At 39.6% G+C, this 13,962-nt stretch overlaps 1 protein-coding gene across 3 annotated transcripts in view; it reads right to left on the reverse strand.

Moving 5' to 3' along the window:
* The window catches only part of ITGA8 (integrin subunit alpha 8), a 179,470-nt gene that overhangs the window by 115,552 nt on the left and 49,956 nt on the right, over window positions 1-13,962 (reverse strand). For all 3 annotated transcript variants that reach the window (XM_032425577.1, XM_032425579.1, XM_032425578.1), the window contains 3 exons: window positions 9,073-9,116; window positions 7,528-7,584; window positions 4,726-4,778 (listed from right to left, as the gene is read on the reverse strand). In XM_032425577.1, the coding sequence (XP_032281468.1) occupies window positions 4,726-4,778; window positions 7,528-7,584; window positions 9,073-9,116 (154 nt within the window). The remainder of the gene's footprint in view (window positions 1-4,725; window positions 4,779-7,527; window positions 7,585-9,072; window positions 9,117-13,962) is intronic.

Genomic DNA, 13,962 nt, shown 5'->3' on the forward strand with positions numbered 1-13,962 from the left:
AACTATGCAAGTGATATTCTTTTTTTTTTAAGATTTTATTTATTTATTTGACAGAGAGAGAGAGAGATAGCTAGAGCAGGAACACAAGCAGGGGGCGTGGGGATGGAGAAGCAGGCTTCTCGCTCAGTAGAAAGCCCTACGTGGGGCTCGATCCCAGGGTCCTGGGATCATGACCTGAACCGAAGGCAGACGCTTAACCAACTGAGCCACCCAGGCGCCCCTGTCAAGTGATATTCTTAATCCTATTCTGAGTCACTGCATAGCACCCACTCAGATCCAAGGTTTAGAAGATGCAGGCCTTAAAAAAAAAGGCTATTGAAAAATTAGAAATTTGGGTAAAATATGGGAATTAAATCTCAGTTTTAATACTGAACTCTACTGGTGATTAATGCTCACTGATGATTCCTTGATCACTGATTAATGCTGGGAAAGCTAAAAGGGTTTTGCGAATGTAAAAAAATATATAGGAATTATAGACTGTAAAATTATATATAAATCATTACTACTGACTCAGTAAAATGCAGCAGACTAGTATAGCTATTTTTAATATAATCATACAGACTGATTTTTCTTACAGACCATGACACTAAAAACTATAACTGAATTTTGCCTCATGAATCAGTTGTTTTTAGACAATCTTATTAAAGTTCTTTGGGTGAAAATAACTCTGAAATTATGATTTTATATTTTTATAAAGTGGAAGTATGACCTTGCTTGTAAAAATAATGGAAATTAATTAAATGCACACTTAATAAACAGGAATGTAGATTCTTACCAAAAAATAGAGTAAAACACTGAAACACACACATATATAATCTGAAACAGTCAAATTCATAGTTTATGTCTCTGCCCCGATGGGTTGTTCTGCACCTTCCCCAGGGATGAATACCCACCCAGGGAGGTGAGGACATTGTTGTCACTACTGGGGGTGGTTTTCAGGCCCCCATCTTGGGATCAAGTATAAACCTAGCCACACAAGGTGTCTATTTGAAGGCCAATAATATCAAGCAGTTTTTCTCAAAACACAGGTGCTGCAAAGATGATGGCAAATTTATACCTTCATTATTGCAGTCTCAGACTTCATGTGAGTTGTCTATCGGTATTTGGGATGAAAGGTGCTCAGTGGCCTCTATAGCTTACTTATTTATAATAGGGCCCTGAATTTACATAGCATTACAGTAACTAAGAACGGCAAATTACATACAGACTGAGAATCTATGGGCACGTTAAGAATGGTAATATTAAGGGGCGCCTGGCTGGCCTAGTCGGTTAAGTGTCCGACTTGATTTTGGCTCAAGTCACGATCTCAGGGTCATGGGATTGAGCCCCATGGCAGGCTCCATGCTCAGCAGGGAGTCTGCTTGAGATTCTTTCCCCCTTCCTCTCCCTCTTCCCCTGCCCCTGCTCTCTCTCTCTCTCAAATAAATAAATAAATCTTAAAAAAAAAAAGAATGGCAATATTAAGATAATGGCTGTATTTTTTTGATGCAGTCTAAAGAATTAAGAATATACTGCCTAATAAAAAAGAAATAATGGGCGTAGCAATTTTTTAAGAACATCAGGAAAGAACAAATTATCCCTGGAAAATTCCTGTGTTTGTTACTACCATGTTGTTTTGATCAGCAGGAGACAAAAGAGATCCTTTCCTCACAAGTGTTCTTGTTCTTTTCTTAACATGGTGGAAAAAAAAAAAAAAGGTCCTATAAATGTTGTCACAGAGCTTTGCTATGGACTGGAATGAACGTGTTTCCAGGAAGGAGGCGGTGCCCTGCAGGGCGTAGTGTTGAACTGGGGGAAAGCTGAAAGGATTCAGGGCAGAGTGGAGGAAAGGAAGGGCACACACTGAGTTCATCTGGTCCCAATAAGGCATTGCGTGGCTCCCCTGGGTGTGGGGGGGAGGTTGTGTTTCTTGTGTCACCATCTGTTGAAAGAAATGTGTTTGCGCATATCCCAAAGGCCATCATGGGATTTTTGTTGTTGTTTTTACTAAAGTGTGGGCTTCCTCAATTGGGACAACATGCCATGTTTTGGACTCAAGTTCTTCTTCAGCCACCCTGCCCCCACCCTGCACCTTTTTTTTTTTTCTAGATCACTAAAAGGTGCTGATAACAAATCCAGTCCATCTAATTTGGAAATTGTGAAGGGCAGCCCTAATTGTTACTTTCTTTTCACAGCTCAGTTGGAGATGAAAGCAATTTAATTTTCAATGGCTTGCTTCCAGGCTAAGATTGCCATTCAAATATACTTTCAGAATATCTCCAAAGTGCAACCACTACAGTTTCCTGTCACTGTCCTGTCGTTGCTCTGGCCCTGGGCATTGTCCTGCCTCACCTGGCTTACGGCAGTGGGCTCCCGGGGGCCTCACGGCCGAGGAGACCCAACAGACACAGTGTGTCTGCTGGAACCAAAGTTGGAGTAGGCCATTCCTTTGCTTAGTATCCTCCAGTGGCTCCTGAGATGTGTCCTTCTTGGAAACACTCATTCTATCCCTAGCAGAGCCTGTGTGGCACTATGCAAGACTGTTTATAAATGCAGTGGCTCACAAACCTTTGTGATCCTGCGCCCCTCTGCCTCCTCTCCAAGCCTCTTTGACGTCCTAGGACTTCCAGCAGCTCCCACCTCCGGGAATCTCTTCCCCATGGACCCCACTTCCGGCAGATCATTCCTGAACTTTCCTCAACCTTAACACCGAGGCCTTCCCTATCTACCCCATTTAAAGTCACAACCCTCCCAATATTTTCTAACCCCCCTTCTGTTTTGCTTTTATAAGTTTAATTAATAGACTATCTTTTAGAGAAGTTTTAAGTTCGAAGCAAACTCCAGCAGAAAGTACAGAGAGTTCCCATATACCCCCGGCCACCACAGGCACAGCCTCCCCCAACTCTCAACATCTCCCACCAGCGCGGTGCATGTGTTACAATCGATGAAGCTTCAGTGACCCATCATCATCACCCAGAGTCCATGGTTTACATGAGGGTCACTCCCGGTGTTGGACATCCCGTGGGTCTGGACAAATGTATAGCGACACGGATCCACCATTGTAGTGTCTTACAGAGTAGCTTCACTGCCCTAAAAATCCTCTGTGCCTGTTCATCCCTCCTCTCCCCCCTGGCCTCTGGCAACCCGTGATCCATTTATTGTGTCCATGGTGTTGCCTTTTCCAGGATGTCATATAGCTGAGATCATACCGTATGTAATCTTCTCAGATTGGCTTCTTTCACTTCATAATATGCAATTAAGCTTCCTCCATGTATTTTCATGCTTGACAGCTCATTTCTTTTTAGCACTGAACAATATTCCGTTGTCTGAACGTGCATTTACCTACTGAAGGACATCTTGGTTTTAGCCCTTCCATTTTTTTATTCCTATTTGGTGTTCCTCACCAGCTAAATATGCTTTACTTGACTTACTTACTTTTTGTCTGTAGTCCCCAACTCCCCACCTCTAGTACAGCTTCTATGAGGGTAGCAGTGTCTATTTTGTTCTCTGCTATGTCCCAGCACCTAGAACAGTGCTGGTGTATAGTAGATGCTCGAGAAATATATGTTGAATGGAAGAATAATAAAAAAGATCTTTTCCAGGGGCCCCTGTGTTGCTCAGTTGGTTAAGTGTCCGACTCTTGATTTCAACTCAGGTCATGATCTCAGGGTCGTGGGACTGAGCCCTGCATCAGGCTCTGCTCTCAGTGCGGAGTCTACTTGTCCTTTTCCTCTGCTCCTTCCCCCACTTGTGCTCTCTCTCTCAAGTAAGTAAATAAAATCTTAAAAAAATATATTTTTCAAAAGGTGCAAAAGTAACTAAATTTTTCTCCAGTCATATGCCACCATAATATATAAAGTACATTTCTATCTACATGAAGATCATAGCTAATGTCCATCAATGATGTATCTAAAGTGCTCGCTTAGCCCAGATCCTGGAACATAGTTAGGATTCTGCAGGTATTTGATTTTTATAAAAATGTGAACTCTCTGAGTGCAGAGACCTATTTTGCCTTATTCACCACCATATTCTGGACACTAAGAACAATGGCTGACACACAGTAGGTGCTCCAATGATATTTATTGGATGGCTAATCAGTTTATCTCAATGTATTGGGTTTCTTATTTAATCATCTGTTTTATCTATCAGTTAGATGGTTTTAGTGAGCCAAAGAGATGTTTAATAATAGTCTGTTTTTAAGGAATGACTTAAACACAACCATAGTTTATCATGGTGCTTGATCCAAGCTCAATTGTAATTTGCTGCCATACTCTGAAAAGTTCACGTTATTATTTCATCTTCTCCATGGGCATTACTAGTATGTTGGTTAAAGCCATGTCAGGAGAAAAAAAATGTTTATTTATGTGCAAATGGTTTATGAATGTATCACATGCTAAGTAAGGGTAAAGAGAGACAGGTGAGCAAATGCTTTTATGGCTTTGGATTTCAAATGGCCAAGGACTATTCAGTTCATTAAATGAAAGATAAAACTAAGTAAAACAGTCCTTTTCTGGAAGTGGGAGATGTGGAAAATCTCCATAGAGACATAAAATAGGACTATAGAATTCTTTAGTAGATGTATCCTCTTGCTCTGAACCCAAAAAAAACCAAACAAAACAATTAAAACAAGAGAGCCTCTATCTTGTTGAAGAAGTATGGAAGGATCTATTTCATGAAGGAAAAAAATGCAACATCTTTGTGGATGAATATAACATATGGTGAGTGAGGAAGTTCTTATAAACTTACCCATCATTGTTAACATCTGACACTGTGACCGTATATCCAAAATAAGATGCCATCTGCAAAGAAAAACCGTAAGATGACATAGTTTATGTTCAAAAATAATTTTTATAGTCCTCTCTCACTTTTTCCTGAAGGATGAATCTCATTGCAGCAGACTTCTGCATTAAATTCATGGACTCCTGGACGTGGACAGAGTCTTAAAGTCATTCAGGCTGACCCCATGCATAATTTCCCCTCAGTACCCCTGACATCTGCTTGGTCATCCTCTGCAGCTATTCAACAATCAGCCCATTCAATTTGTGGACACAATCATTAGAATTTTCTTTGCTAAAATTGGCACTTCTGTAACTTCTAGTCCTTAATCCTATTTAGTTCTGCCATGTTGAACCTCACAGAATGAATCTAATTCCACTCTGTATGATATTTCATATGGAAATATTTGTAGCTGGCTCACCATCATGGCCTCTCTTTCTTAGAGATACTGCATGTGATACCAAAGAAAAGATAATACCCCATGAATGCATTGCCCAGAGAAGAGTTAAGTAGGATTTACACTCTTTGCTTTGGGCTCTTTATATCAATGAAGCATAAAAAGGGTTTTAATTTCACGGGAAACCATGCTCAGTATCAATTCATATTGAGTTCATTGTCAACTAAGGTTTCTAAGTCTCTTCTGAGTATAACTAGCGAGCCACATTCTAGCTCTTAAGTTCTTTGTTTTTCAAGCTATGTTTTCAGCATTTATCATCTTTTCAGATTCAGCGCATAGTTTTGAACTTGTCGAGATGTTTTTTTTCCATGTTTTGGCATCCAGTGCTTTAGCTGACTTAGCCTCCCATCATCTTCTAATGTAATCAGTCTACAATCCACTAGAAAGTGTCCTCCACAGAAGGCAGAGATTTTGGTCTGTGTTGTTCAGTCTTCTGTCTACACTGCCTGACTAGGGTCTAGCTCAGAGTGGGTGCCAGGTGCCAGATACTCTTTGCAGAGGGAATGAATACATGAGTTAACAAGTGTCATGAAATAATTAAATTCTCCCACCTCTTTTCTCTATTCCAAACATATACAGTTGCTATAGATGAATATTCGTGTCCCTTCCTTCCCCTGAATTCAAATATTGATCCTAACCCCCAATATGATGGTATTAGGAGGTGGTGCCTTTGGGAGGTGATTAGGTCATGAGGGTGGGTCCTCATGAATGGGGTTAGTGCCCTCATAAAAGAGACCCCAGAGAGCTCTCTGTCCCTCCTTCCACCATGTGAGGACCTAAGAATATGTCTATCTATATGAATCTCCCCAGATACTGAATCTGCCTACCTCTTGATCCTGGGCTTCCCAGCCTTCCAGAACTGTGAGAAATAAACATTTGGGCTTTTTAGCCACCCAATCTATGGCATTTTTATTATAGTATTCTGAAGACTAAGATATAGTTGCCAGGTACCAAATGCTTTTTGCAGAGGGAATGAATGCATGAGTTAACTGTGTAATAATAATTCAGTTTTCCCACCTCTCTTCTCTATTCCAAACATATACAGTGAAATTCTTATTTCTGGTGTGGCATCGTGTGGACTTCACTCAGAGGAGTTTCATCATTTATGCATTAAATGCTGAGGTTCAAGACTGAAGAACTAGGTGGTATTGAGGACAAGAAGTTATAGAAAGGCCAAATTTAATAATGTTTAAAGAGCTTCTAATGATAAAAATGTGAAACAAATCTGGATAAAAGAGAAGTCTTGCCAGATTTTCAATAAACCATTAATTACCATCACTTGAGAATAGTTCAAAATTTGTAAGTTCATCCAACTTCAGTATTGTCCCGGCCTTACTTCTCCATATGTACCACAAGAGTGTCATGAGGGACATTGTTAAATGCTTTGTTGAAAATTGCAGAGTAACGGATAGACCAAAGCCCTAATTTGGGGGGGGGGGGGGGGTAAAAAATGCTCTGTGTTCAATAGAAAACTTTATTAATCAAAATTGCTAGACAAATATATTATTCCAAATCTACATATCTATCTAAGAATGGAGCATCTAAGGACCCTAAACTATGATCCAGAAGGTCAAGATGTAACTTGGCCACATTCAAATGTGAGGCTTCCTAGAAGTTCGGTACTGTGGGCTTCTGGTTAGGAGAGAATATGGGTTGCCCCGAGAAACTGATTCAATTAACGACTGGCTCCCTTAGATGGCCATACCACATTCATTGTTTAAAGGAATGTGGCAAATTTCAACAGGTCACAATACCCCGGACAACTCAGGGTGGTGGATAAAGTATGACCTCAGGCCATATTAGGTTAGGAGAATGACAGACACGTCCCTCATTCATAATGAGACCTCAGCCAGTGATGGTGGGTGAGGAACAATATCTAGTCCCTGGGAGGAAGGGACCAGAACAAGATAGCCTGTCAACCTCCACATCATGTTGGGATGGGTGGAGGGCTCCAGTCGCAGTGAGGAAGGGAGGCAGAGCACAGGCCCATTGACTCTGACAGATACAATGGGGCCTACGAGAAGCCTGTGTTTTCTCAGAGGGAAGGCAGATACCTAGAACTCACCACCAGGCACACTATATATGGGCCTACAACATAACAGGATTGTTCTCAGACCCTAGTAGTTAGTGACACTGCTGCATGAAAGCTGGGATCTTGTCTGTCTGATGCATGGTTATATTCCCAGTGCCTAGAACAGTTTCCAACATATAGTAGGTACTCGGTGAACATTTATTTTATGAATGAATAAATGATATGAATATTGCGATTTACTATTAGTCCTGAGTGACATTGTTTGGTATTAAAAGGTCTTCACCTGTTCGCCAGTGAAGTTCTGAATAAAAGTCATATCTGTAGAGTTAATGATTGAAACCTGAAATCATAGAGATTAGATAGGTTACATCATTTGACAGAATTGGAGAAAAAAACATTTTAAATTACAACTTAAGTCATTTTTAAATTTTGGGAAAGAGTAGTTAATTATTAACTATATGTAAAACAAAAATGTAATCCCATAAGAATGATCTTTAAAAAAATCCAATTTAACTTTTATTTATGGTTAAGACTGTGATACTTTCAGATAAAATGCACGCTTACTAATCTGAAAAGGGAAAATAGAAATTGAATTCAAATGAACTCTGAGACCCATTAACCTGATGGCCAGTTAATTGATCTAATCAGGGTTTTTGTCTAAATTCATTTCTGTGTTTACGTTATTATGAGAAACTGATGATTATGGCTCTTCACAAAAAAAACAAAACTGAAAATTTTAAATGTTATCTACATAGCAAAAATATTACCTTTAATTCTATTCAGCCAACCTAAAATCTGCAGATACTATTTCACTAGACTTTTTAAAAAATAAACATTATTTAAAATATAACTTTTTCTTTTCAGAAGGTCTCTTGATTTTCTTTTCCTAATTTTGTGGTAAGTAGGTATAACGGGTCTGAATGGTATCCCTCCAAAGTTCATGTTGCCCAGAAATTCAGGAGGTGACCTTATTTGGAAATAAGGTCTTTGTAGGTGAAATACATTAAGGAACTTGAAATGAAATCATCCTGGATTTAGGGTGGGCCCTATATCCAATGACTGATGTTCTCATCAGAAAGGAGAGGACACACATAGACACAGATGGAAGAAGGCCATCTGAGGACAGAGGCAGAGATTGGAGTCATGCTGACACACACCAAAAAAAGGCAGGGGCCACCTGAAGCCGGAATAGACAAGAAAGATCCTCTGCTAGACGCACTGCAGGAAGCGACATGCTGCCTGACACTGGGATTTCAGACTCTGGTTTCTTGAACTATGAGAAAATAATTTTGTTTTAAGCCACTCAGTTTATGGTAATGTTGTGGCAGTCTCAGGAAACAAATACGCTAGTGTAATAACAATTGATTTTCTCATTTCTACCATATGAGGCATATTAAAATGCTGAGCACATCAGCAACAGTATTCTCTGCAATTATTCCTGGATGAAGCACAAGAATCGTGCGGGCTTCATGGGTGTGACCTGCGCCGTCACACTGGTCCCCACGTTCAATCAGACCCCACCCTTGGTTTAATGCCCAGCTGTTGCGATCCTGAAATTCTTAATTTTGGACAAAAGGCCCTGCATCTTCATTTTGCACCAGGTCCCACAAACTCTGTAGCTGATTCTGTACATAGATCAGAAAAAAAAAAAAAAAAAATCTAGCTTCACTTGTTTTCCTTCCTTTTTTAGTAATCAAACAAGCCTACAAGCATGGATCTATAGGAGCTCACTATTAAAAGGCATTTAAAACCATTTAAAAGTTGAATGCAATGAAACATTTCTTTGCATATATAAGAAAATATCCAGCAATGCATTCTTTGTACTCACATATCCAAAATTCTGTGCTCCTCTTGGAATGCCAGCAACCAGTTCTGGGGATAAAAATAGTCATTGAGAAGGGGGATTACATATATTTTAAAGTTATGCAACACATCAGTTAAAGATAGTGCTTTTTACATGAGTAACCACCATGTGAAGAGCTGGAAGTGTGAAGTTGTGGTTTTGTGTTTCCTTTTGCTTCTGCTACAGACTATGGAATACAGAACAAAAGTTGTACTGTGAGATTTACCAGTCTTCATCACTGGTCTCCATGTGTTTTTGCCTGTATAGCATAAGCCTGGCTTCTCAGCTGTGTGTGTGATTTGTAGATTAAACCTCTTACTCTGGGTTTCTCTAGCTTTCACTGTGGTGACATCTTTTGTATTAGTGTAAAAAGTATAGCTTCTGTCACATGAACATGTTAAAACAATTCTGGTTACCTAAAGAAAAGCCATCATAAATGACACGAGTCTGGCCCCCTTGGAAATGTTTACTGGTAGCAGAATTAGCAGGTGACCTGGTAGCTAAGGGTGCCCCAGAAGGGAAGCTTCACTAATAGAAACAGAAGAGGCAAATCTGGGGGAAAGGGTCCATATAACTCATTGCACTATGATCTGCCTCTAGATTCAGAAGGTAATGGTGTTATTCCTGGGCCTGCCGTATACCTGGGATGTGTCATTTAACCTCATTTTTCCAGTTACCTGCAATTGGAGGGAGTTGGAATTGCTAATTATCAAAAATCTTTCAGTTCTTGTTTCTATAAATCTAAACCAACCTTTGATTCATTGGGGTTAAAAATTTAGTTTAATTTAAATAGGAAGGGCCTGGAAGAGAATCCCCTTCCACTTAAATTTCCCTTCCCCTCATCCTGCCCTGAAAGGTATAGCACAAGTTCTAGCATCAACTATATCTGGTGTGCTGTGTTCTAGCAGAGGTGGGTGGTCATGCTATTAGCATTAATAATCAAAAAAGATTCATTTGGGGTTAGATGTTGGACTTTTCAATAGTAAATCCATTCATTCAATCAACAAATATTTATAGGCAAATGGAGTATACAGTAGTGAGCAAAATGGACAAAATTCCCTGCTTTCACGGAACTTATACTCTGGTTGGAAGAGACAGTCAATTTAAAAAGCATAGTCAATGAAATGGCATATTTGAAGGGGATAAGTGTAGTGAGTGAGAAAAAACAAACAGTAAAATGGTACAGAGAGTGCTGGAGGTGGGATGGGGAAGGACATATGACTTATTAGGGCACAATTAGCAGGAAAGGACATGGCAAGAAAGTAACATTGGAGCAAAGACTGAAGAAAGTGAGGCTGTAAATATTATGGAGAAGTGGGAAAAGTATGTTTTAGTCAGAAAGAATGGCAAGTGCAAAGGTCCTGAGGTAGAAGTGTGTCTGGAGTATTCAAAGAATAGCAAAGAGACCATGGTAGCTGGAGAAGAGGGAGTGAGGAGTAAAGGGGTAGGAGATGAGGTCAAAGTAACTAGTAGCCTCATGAATGGAGTCTCTCAGGTCATTGTGAAGACTTGAATTTCAGACTGAATGAGTTGAAAAATCACTGGATCAAAGAAGTTACACAATCTGACTTCTGTTTCTAAAGGATCACTTTAGCTGCTGGATTTAGAGCAGACTACAGGGGGACAAGGGTAAATTCAGAGAGACTGGGTAAGAGTCTACTGCAATAAAGTAGAAGCTGTGCTGGAAGTGAGAAGTGGTCAGATTCCGGTCATACTTTGAGAGTTTAGTTAGCAGGATTTACTCATGAATTGGATATGGATGGGGTGTGAGAGAAAGAGTATAGCCCAAGGCTGACTTCCAAGGTATTTGGCTTGAGCAACTGGGAGGATGGCATTGTCACTTACTGAGATGAAGCTGATGGAGGGTAGATCACGTTTCGGGGGGAAGGTTAGGAGTTTGCTCATGAGCACATTAAGCCTGAGACAGCTATTCAAATAGAGATGTTGAGTATTGAGTTTGAGGTTCTAGATCTTAGAACATGTATACCTGAACCTAGAATTCAGTGTAATCTGGAGAAGTACCACAAGCCTGGAATTCAGTATAAGCTGGAAAAATAAGTGAGACTGGATGAGAGTACCAAAACTCAAAGAGGAAATAAAAAGCCCAAATATTTAACCCTGGGACACTTCAGTGAGATGAGAGAAATTAAAGGGGAATCAATAAAAGAGATGGAGAAGGAGCCGCAAGTGTCTGGGTAGTCGAGTGAAGAAATGAGGAGGGAATGATGAACTCTGTCAGATGCTCCTGATAGTTAAGGAAGATGAGTTGCATGAGGCCTCTGGTTTGCTTGACACAAGCTGTTTCAGCTGAGCAGTGAGTTTAAGAGGAGGGGGACGGTGGAACTGGAAGACAGAGATACAGGCAGAGAAGAGTGACAGCTCTTGAAGCAGAGAATACAGGTACTTGCTGGAGGGGGAAGTGGAATAAGAAATTTTCTTTTTAAGATGTGAGAAATAACAGTATGCTTGTATATTCATGGGGATGATTAAAAAAACTGATGATATGAGATAGAGAATTAGGAATGGCTGGAGTCCCTTCTTTGAGTCATGAGAGGGAATGAAGCCTAGTGCACAGTGGAGAGTTAACTTTACAAAGGAGCATGGACTGCTCAACCTCAGCAATGGGAGAGAAGGTGAAGCATGTCCTTGAAGAATACAACCAGGCTTAGAAAAACTAAGCTATCTGGACAGATTTCTAGGAAAGGTGGCAGAACTGGTAGCACACTGGTCAGTTTTCAGTAATCTTTACTTGGTATGAATTAAATTGGCATGTAACAACAAACCACCATCCGATATAATGGAGTTGACTGATTCCAGAATCAGGCTTATCAACCAGAAAAGACTGACTATCCCATTTGAAATACATGACAACCACTACTAAGCATTCCACAAACATTCAGAATTTCATTTAAAAGACAACAACCATCACACTCAGTAACTTTGGTGTCTGCAATCTCACATGGCCACAACACTAGGAGTTATTAAAAGTAAATGCTGGTTAAAAATGTTCATAATTATTTACAAATGATCAAGATGGGGAAATTGTTTGGAGTTTAAGGTAAGTTAGAACGGTCACTCAACTATAAAAATATTCAGTTGGGAGGGAAAATAAGTGACTTTTCTTAGATCCATTTCAGTAACTCATGGTAAACCTTCTCTTAATATCAATAATACATGGAGGAAAAAGTTAGATACCTGGTCTCGAAATACATGACCTGGCCATCAACCCCATTAGTGAGAAGCAGAAGGGAGGCTAGTGTCTATCGAATGTCTTCTACCCACTAGAGAGTGTGCCACATGCTTTATAATATTTCGACTGTTTAACCTCTAAAAAGCAGGCATTCATATTCCCTAGGATTGGCCAGATCACTTTCTTGGTTTTTGGCTCACCACATCAGACTCTAAAACAAGAACAAAATATTTTCATCTTTTTGAATCATGAGCACACTTGGGAAGTAGATGGAAGTTATGGATCCTCTCATTGGAAAAGTTCACATACATGCAAAACCTTGCATATAATTTCTAGGGGTGCAAATCCTGTGAAGTCCATCCATGTACCATCCAGAGTCCAAGGATCCCATATTAAGGACCTCTCATCTAGAGGACATCAAGTCACTCACTGTTTTTCATAGAATTCCAATTCTTTCCAGTCTAATTAAGTAAGTAGTGAACATGGGTAGTCATGGCTTGGTGTGGTCTGATAAATGGATCATGATCTCTGATAGTGCCTTTACATATCCACAAATCATTTAAAACTTGGATCCATCTAGTTATTTCTGTGATCTGACGGAAAATCACTATGATCTTCTACCATCTTGCTCTGTGATATGCTGTCATGCATCCCTCTTAATTTCCTTGGGTCAGGACTAAATGCTGTACTGGGTGGGGGAACTTTCCAAGAGTTTAATGTCATGTTTGGCATATTTTACAGTTTCCTTTGCTAAATCACTGAGTGATTATAAGATTTGACTCTTCTAGGGTACTAGGAATTCAATTTTATCTCTGATGGTCCCTAACCCAAGAGTTCTTTCTTCTTATAGCTAATATTTAAATAGCATTTGTTATGTATCAGGAATTATTCTACTGTTTAATGAACATATAGGAATAGCTTATTTAATCCTCATAAGAATCCTATGATATAGATAATACTATCATCTTCATTGTTATCGTCATCACCATCATCATCATTACCATTATCATCATCATCATCATCATCACCTTCATCATCACCACCATCTCTCTTTTAGAAATTAAGAAATGGAGGCACTGAGATTCAGGTAACTAGGTCACAGAGCTGGTAAGTGGCAAAGTCAGGGTTGAAACTCAAGTGGTCTAGCTCCAAAGTCCATGCTTTTAACTACCAAAATAGATTGTCTTTTAATATCTTGAAGAAAAAATGGAAAGACAGGGCCTTTAAAAATTATGTTTAAAAGAAAAATGTTCTTTTAATGAAAAAAACCCACAAAAAACCCTGCTTTCAACCCCTACTTCACTGCATAAAGAGTGTTTTATGCTCTGTGAATTTCTGCTTTGTAGGTCTTGTTGACATGAAACCGTTAAAAGAGCTCTGATGATTTCTAGGGAAGGCCACATTTCATTTACTCTTAATTCTTTGTGAATTCATTAAAACACATTAGTAAAAAGTAGTTAAGGTTCATATGAAACAAGAAGAAAATATTGATTGATTGATTGATGATTGAGTCATTCAATAAACAATACCAGTCTTGTATATGACAGGTATTCTTAGGGGCTGAATGTTTGTGTCCCCCCCAAATTCATAGTATTGAAACCTAACCCCTAATGTGAGATGGTCTTAGGAGGCAGGGCCTCTGGGAGGTGATTAGGTCATGAGGATTGGATTAGTTTTATGTTTAG

Source organism: Phoca vitulina, unplaced genomic scaffold (genome assembly GCF_004348235.1).
Source record: "Phoca vitulina isolate PV1807 unplaced genomic scaffold, GSC_HSeal_1.0 scaffold33, whole genome shotgun sequence".
Classification (NCBI taxonomy): Eukaryota; Metazoa; Chordata; class Mammalia; order Carnivora; family Phocidae; genus Phoca; species Phoca vitulina.